Source organism: Sinocyclocheilus anshuiensis, unplaced genomic scaffold, assembly GCF_001515605.1.
Source record: "Sinocyclocheilus anshuiensis isolate Anshui unplaced genomic scaffold, SAMN03320099.WGS_v1.1 scaffold940, whole genome shotgun sequence".
Taxonomy (NCBI): Eukaryota; Metazoa; Chordata; class Actinopteri; order Cypriniformes; family Cyprinidae; genus Sinocyclocheilus; species Sinocyclocheilus anshuiensis.
The window spans coordinates 319,172-326,721 of NW_015549620.1; the positions used below are offsets into that span (position 1 = coordinate 319,172).

A 7,550-nucleotide genomic window follows, 5' to 3' on the forward strand; every position below is an offset into this window, starting at 1 on the left:
GGGTAGGTTTTCGCGGGAAATTCGAGCATGGCACTGCGTCATTACGTCACGTCTGTAAACATAAAGAAGTTGTCCCGGCTACTAGGCTATCGCATGTCAGGATCCTGAAGGTGACGGATCGTTTGTAGCCTTTTCTCACAGCAGCCAGAATAATTAAATGTATAATTTTGATGGTGGATTTTAATCCAGAAAGGATTATGTGTTTATGAAACACATGTGAATGAAATGAAATTATATTCCAGTTACAAATGTGCTTCTGATTACAGATAGTTTGGGATTACAAAGATTTGTATTTTAAAGAAAACCAGTTTGAAGGGAGCATAATTTGCTTGTTGGGTTAAAAGAATTTCTTAATATGAAATTCGAAGAGTATGACAATTAGATTAGACTGTGCAGAAATTGAAATCTACATGCTAATACACACACTATACTCATAGTCACCAATGCTGATGTTGTTAACATTAATCATTTGAGAATGAAGTATAACAATAATAATAATTTGAATGGTTTGATGTGATATTATGAGCTAACCAATCTTTAGATTTAATCACCATTGGTAGCGAGATTTATGGTAATGGTTTTTTCCTCAGGTGGTCAGAACAAACGTGGCAGACGTGTTACTTGTTCAGATGGCAATATACGGTGAAAATTCTTATTTGGGTCATATTCCAAGACGTAGGCTAGAATCTGTGATTGCGAAGTACAGTAAATATCCACGCTGGTGCGGTGACTGACTGCCGCACATACTCTTCAGAACATTAGATTCATCCGCACTGGAGCCGTGCCGATTCACAACCCACGCAAGCTAGATAATTCCGCGCCCAGCTGCAATTCCAGGTTTTCAAACAGCGATGGCGACAAAGAGGCAAAAATTACGGACTGCAGCTTTAAGAATCTGTTACTGATTCAGCTATTCATATTATTATGAAATTTACACAGCATGTTTATTTTAATTTTAATTTAGTAAAGCACATTTATGGGTCATTTTGTCCCAAAAAATTATACAATTTAATGCTAAAATTTTCTTATATCAAATCTTAACCTTTGAGTTATTGAGATTTCACATGCAGTTTGTCTCTCACAAGTTTTAAAATAGTTTCAGCTAGTTGCAGACTCAAATCCGCTCATGCAAATTCTTGTGCAACAACTGTTAGACTCCGCTTTTCTTCTGATTTCAAGAACAATTTAGTGGTGGAAAACCCAGTAATATTGTTCTTCTCACCTAGTTTGAGGACACCACAGCAGCTGGTGTGCAGGTGCATCTTTAAATCATCCCGACTCTCTTCTCTGCTCACTGTTATTAGTTGCCCAAAATCTACTGTATGCTAAATTTATTGCCTGTAACCTTTGTTGCAGTCTTTTCTCACAGGATGAGGTGGTTGGAAGTGTCACAATGGTGTCACATTTATGTCCACAATGTGCCTAAAAATGCTGTAATATGTTTTAAAGTATAAAGATATGAAGCATAAAGCATGTCTGGAGGAAATCCATGATTGTTAAAGTAAAAATGAGAATGAGATTGTTTGATATTAATATTATTGAATGTATATCATTTGTAAGTCGCTTTCTCACAAAGCCATATTGTTCAATTACAATTCGGTTTGATGTGAAGAACCCAAAAAGCAGATGATGACAAACCAGCAAAACCTCAAAAGAGGAAGTGGGACAAGAGGTGTGGAGACACGCCTCTTTTTAAGACTTCTGCTTTTATATGGTCACACTTACAGTTCCTTCCTGTGTCCTGGTTGAAATGTTTGCTATTGTTTGTCTTGTTTCAGAGGAAAGTGAGTACTTTGTGTGGTTTGGCCGTTTGCCGCATTTATTTATTAATAAAAAAAAAAAAAGAACATTTGCATTATATATCTTCTGACGCAAGATTTATTTTGATCTCTTAATGGTGGCTGCAAAGGCAAACACACTTATGCAGATTGAATGCAGATTTCAATCAATATGTCAGGTTGAAATATACTTTTCAGGTCTGTAACAAAGCAGGACTAGCTGCAGAGAAATCAGCGTTGCCATAAATCACTACCTCAATTACATGCCTTTTCTTCTTTAGACATTTTCTTTTCTTCTTCTTAAAGCATATTTTAAACCTGTAGTTTACTTTAAGGTTAACTTGTTAAAGTTATGATTTATGTTTTGATCTTTTACAAATGAAAAAAGATTGTTTACCTATTTTAACTTAAATAAAACAAATAACATGTAACCTGTATAAAATAACACCTTCCTAAAACTTGCTTTGAGAATATTAAAGTATTAAATAATTGAATTTAAATGTAAATGCATTAAAGGGATATTTCACCCAAAAATGAAAGTTATGTCATTAATTGCTCACCCTCATGTCGTTCCAATCCTGTAAGACCTTTGTTTATCTTCGGAACACAAATTAAGATATTTCTGATATTTCAGAATTTTCATTTTTGGGTGAACTATCCCTTTAAATAATTTTGTTTTTGTCTTTAAAACAAATTAAATTAAATCTTTTTCATCTCATGATTGTAACTTACATTACTCATTGTTCGATGTTCAGGGTTTAAATTGGGCTAGAGCGTCATTCAGAGAGTGAATGACTACACCCAGTCAGCCAGGACACATCTCATCTCACTGTACCACCGTTTCATTCATGTGCTTCAACAATACTCTTTTCAAGTGCCTGGCTCCCCATTTGTACATAGTGTATTAGGAGTATGGTGCTAAAAATAAGTGTAAGTGTAGACGTATTGCACATTGTGTGTGTCTGAGAGGACACTCATGTCAGTAGGGTTATACTGTGTGTTTCAGCTTCCTCATGCTCCAAAACTTCCGGACTGAAGTACATTTGAGAAGCATCTCTCCATCTCATACACTAGTAAAGCAGCACTGGAATGTGAAAAGCTGCAGGAAGAGGTTTTATTATCTTCATTAAACATGTTATGTCATATGGAAGGCATCACCTCAAAGGAAGAAAATTGAACAGTGCGACAGAAAACTATCAGAAAAATGTCTAATGAAATTTTTTTTATGGCTCTGTAAATGATCTTCTTTATAGGTTTCTATGGAATACATTTTTGCATTTTGTTTGTTTATGCTTGTTACAGAATAAAATCCTGTTAAATTGAAGGTCATCATCTGCAAGCAATTTATTCAAAATTTTTGCTGTAGATTTTCACTAAACCAATTAACATTTTGCTGTCTTTTTGTTGTCGCAGTTTGCTCAAGTAAAGACATCAGAAATAATGTGACCAACCTGCGGGTGCTGGAGAACTGCACCGTGATCGAAGGCCACTTAAAGATTCTGCTCATGTTCACGACCAAACCGGAGGATTTCCGTGGTCTGAGTTACCCCAAGCTGACGGTAGTGACGGACTACCTGCTCCTGTTCCGCGTTTACGGCCTGGAGAGCCTCAGTGACCTGTTTCCCAACCTCACAGTGGTGCGCGGTAATAATCTCTTCTTCAACTACGCACTCGTGTTGTTCGAGATGCTGCAGCTGAAAGAGATCGGCCTTCACAGCCTGATGAACATCACCCGTGGAGCCGTGCGCGTAGAGAAGAACCCCGACCTCTGCTACCTCTCCACCCTTGACTGGTCCATGATCCTTGACTCGGTGGAGGACAACTACATCGTGGCCAATAAGAATGATCGAGAGTGCGGAGATGTCTGCCCCGGCACGATTCAGGGCAAAACCACCTGCCCCCTCACCACCATCAACGGAGACTTTAGCGAGCGCTGCTGGAACCAGAAGCATTGCCAGAGAAGTACGTAACCTAAAGCACTTCTTTTTATTTTAGTTTTGCACTGTTAAACCATCACACAGAATGTATTTACACCCTCGAAAGGAATCCCACTCATTTTCGCCTCCCCCTCACTGTCAGATAATCGTTTCAAATCTCCGTTTTCACTAGCGTATTAGGGTAATAATATTTATATTACCATAGAGTCTTGAGATGTTTTGAGAAGTGAGTGGAAAGTTGTCAAGGCTCTCTGTGTGTGTGTGTGTGTGTGTGTGTGTGTGTGTGTGTCAGACTGTGTGTGTGTGTGTGTGTGTGTGTGTGTCAGATTTGTCACACTAAATTGTATATATATGTACAAATTGTCAGATTTGTCAATATAAATTATATATAACCCCGACCTCTGCTACCTCTCCACCCTTGACTGGTCCATGATCCTTGACTCGGTGGAGGACAACTACATCGTGGCCAATAAGAATGATCGAGAGTGCGGAGATGTCTGCCCCGGCACGATTCAGGGCAAAACCACCTGCCCCCTCACCACCATCAACGGAGACTTTAGCGAGCGCTGCTGGAACCAGAAGCATTGCCAGAGAAGTACGTAACCTAAAGCACTTCTTTTTATTTTAGTTTTGCACTGTTAAACCATCACACAGAATGTATTTACACCCTCGAAAGGAATCCCACTCATTTTCGCCTCCCCCTCACTGTCAGATAATCGTTTCAAATCTCCGTTTTCACTAGCGTATTAGGGTAATAATATTTATATTACCATAGAGTCTTGAGATGTTTTGAGAAGTGAGTGGAAAGTTGTCAAGGCTCTCTGTGTGTGTGTGTGTGTGTGTGTGTGTGTGTGTGTGTCAGACTGTGTTGGCAGTACATTCACTGGCTTTTTCAGCAATAGAGATGCTGGAACCATGCTGGAAGCTACAAGTCAGGTGATCAGCTGCAGTTAAGTAAGCCAAGTTTCTGTGTCAAAGCATGAACCATGTTCCAGATTATGACGTAACAGCCCTGTTTGTGAAGTAGTTCGGGGTGTGGGTGGTGCTTTGTGTTGGTGTATGTGCGTTTTTTTTTGTTTTGTTTTTTGCCTGACAGGATCCGTTGGAGTGGCCAGTCGCACATTATGAGCTGGTCTGCTACGGACGAAGCTGTCTGCAACCCTTTGTTCCATCTATTCAATTTGAAGTGCTGAAGAGCTTGTGTTTTGAACATAGGGAAGAGCTTTACATATTGGTGCAAAGCCCTTGAGCTCGCACAATTACGCAACACATGGGACACATCATGTAACTGTTCTTTGAACCAACTGTATGGTGTCATGTGTGTCTTGGAGGCATGATCATGTTCTGTTTGGTAATGGTCTTTCTGCGGCCCCATTTTAAAAAGAAAAGACTCTCTGTAGCTGTGTTTGCTAAGGCAGATGTGTGCAGTTAGTTTTCAGGCAAAAATCTCTTTGTTTTAAGTTGGAGAAGGGCTCTAGTGACCAAAATAAATGCATAGAGGTGGGCTCTTTTGTCTTGTGCCAGTACCTTAGCAACTGCCCAAAACAATATAGCAACATGCTAAAACCATTCCAGTGTCAATATGTAACTCTAGTATTGCTATTAATATACACAGCAAATATACCGCAAATGAAAACGTTTATTCGGCAAAGATGCATTATCTGTTCAAAGGGACAGTAAAGACATTTGTAATGTTACAAAAGATTTCTATTTCAAATAAAAACTTTAGTTTTTTACATTGATAATAATGAAAAATTTGCACCAAACATGCACATTAGGCTGCTAAAAAATGTAACTTTGCCATCACAGGAATAAATCACATTTTAAAATAGAAAGGTTATTTTAAAATTGTAGTAATATTTCACAATATTACTGTTTTTATTGTACAATTGATCAAATAAATGCAGCCTTGGTGAGCATAAGAGACTTTGAAGGGACATTTAGATATCAAGTAACGGTAGTTTATAAACTCCTCAAATTTTAAATGACAAAACAACTGATTTTCGTAATTCTGCTTTATCTGTTTGTAGAGTTGAGGGACAAACTGCCTGTAGGTGATTAATGCAAGAGTAAGGATAGACTGAAGTCCTTGTTAAGTGCTTTGATAAAATCCTTGTTCGGGCCACTTTGACTCATGTCTGGTGAGTTGCAGTTGTACAGTAGGGGATGGAGTTTTTGGCAACAGGTGGAGATTAAAAAAGCATTATCTAATGATAGAATCTGTCCTGGCCTGCTGCTTGGTCTGTGGTGACTGGTGAAGGACTTGGGGTTAGGGGTCCAATATTGCTTGGAGTGTGCAGCAACTTATAAAACCACAGAGTACTAAAGTGCAAAGAGATACTGTAAGATGAATGTTGTTTTCAAATAGTTTTGATTTGTGTATGTTGCGCAGACCTCATAGTGTTTGTTGTGTGTACTGCAGGAATTACGCTCTCTGTTTACAATAGATTATGAAGGTAGTGAACCGTAAAGTCCCTTTTTGGATGTTGTTGTGTGGATTTTGCAGAAAATGGCTGATTGTGTAAAGTGAGTATATTTTGTGCTAATTTATTAGAGGTTTTCTGCCATTTGGCACCTGACCTCAAGAGCTAATTCTGGCAATAAGCCTTGTCTTATTTTCGTCATCCATGTTGTAGCAATGCCTTGTGTTTAGGCCCTGTTCTGTGGCTTGACATACTGTATTTCAAAACTATTAAAAACTTTTTACAATATTTTTTCTTATTTTCATGACCACATATTGTTGCAATATTTGTAGTTTTAAAAAAAGCTACACCGAAGACTTTAAGATTATTGAAGTGCTAAAACTTCAGTATCTACAATAATACTCTTTTCCCTTTTATATATACAGAGTTCTGGCATGAAACTCTAGATGGCGCAGTCCGATAGGTCTAACTCAATCTGACCTAATGACATCATTATCGCATGGCACAGCTGATTGGTTCTCACCTGAATCGGTAGCCAATGAGCTTGCTGCTCAACATTCAAATATATGACTAGTAGTCGACCGATATATCGCCAAGGCCGATATATCGGCCGATATTTGGCATTTTTCAAATATCGGCATCGGCTGCTAAGTTTTTTTGTTTGGCCGATGCGTTCGAGTCGGGACTTTTATTTTGACGGCGCGCCAGACTTTTATTTTGATGGCGCTGAGAGCGGCAGCGCCTGAGCACACAGTGCTCACATTCTCCCTCTTGTTCGCCGTCGTCCTTAACAGTTCTGTCTAATACGGATAGAAGTCTGTCTAATAATCCGATAGAACTGTTAAACAAAGGAATTAAAATGTATACAAAAAGTATTATAACGATTGCTTTTATATTATTAGTAATAGAAAGGCAAATATTATAATACTTTTTCGTTTGCCGTCAGCATTCAGCAAATACGCATTTACATCATTTAAACAAATCTTTGAATGGCTAATGAAAATTTAATTTCACAAACCTTGCAAACTTAGTCGAATCCAGTTGTGAGATCGTGTGAAGTGTGCATGTGACCTGCATGATCGCGTGTTCTCTGCGTGACTTTCGGTTAGGGCTGCACGATAAATCGCATGCGATATTTAATGCGCATCTTGTCAGAAAGCCGGTTCTGTAATCAGCGGTAAATCTCCATCACCTGTGGGCTTTCACATTGAGCAGCATTAACTACACAGAGCCGTTGTTCACTGACGAGTTGCGCAAAACCACGTTCATATTCGCGTGATTTTTTGTGCAGCTCGTCAGTGAACAACGGCTCTGTGTAGTTAATGCTGCTCAATGTGAAAGCCCACAGGTGATGGAGATTTACCGCTGATTACAGAACCGGCTTTACTGACAAGATGCGCATTAAATATCGC

General features: G+C 38.8%; 2 protein-coding genes across 2 annotated transcripts in view; both read left to right on the forward strand.

Annotated features, from left to right (window-relative positions):
* Positions 1-3,763, forward strand: part of LOC107659408 (insulin receptor-like) — a 10,987-nt gene extending 7,224 nt beyond the window's left edge. Inside the window, exon 2 of the mRNA XM_016448343.1 lies at positions 3,192-3,763. Coding sequence (XP_016303829.1) covers positions 3,192-3,748 — 557 coding nt within the window. The 3' untranslated portion in view covers positions 3,749-3,763. The remainder of the gene's footprint in view (positions 1-3,191) is intronic.
* Positions 3,764-4,114: 351 nt separating this feature from the next.
* Positions 4,115-7,550, forward strand: part of LOC107659406 (insulin receptor-like) — a 62,746-nt gene continuing 59,310 nt past the window's right edge. Inside the window, exon 1 of the mRNA XM_016448339.1 lies at positions 4,115-4,310. Coding sequence (XP_016303825.1) covers positions 4,145-4,310 — 166 coding nt within the window. The 5' untranslated portion in view covers positions 4,115-4,144. The remainder of the gene's footprint in view (positions 4,311-7,550) is intronic.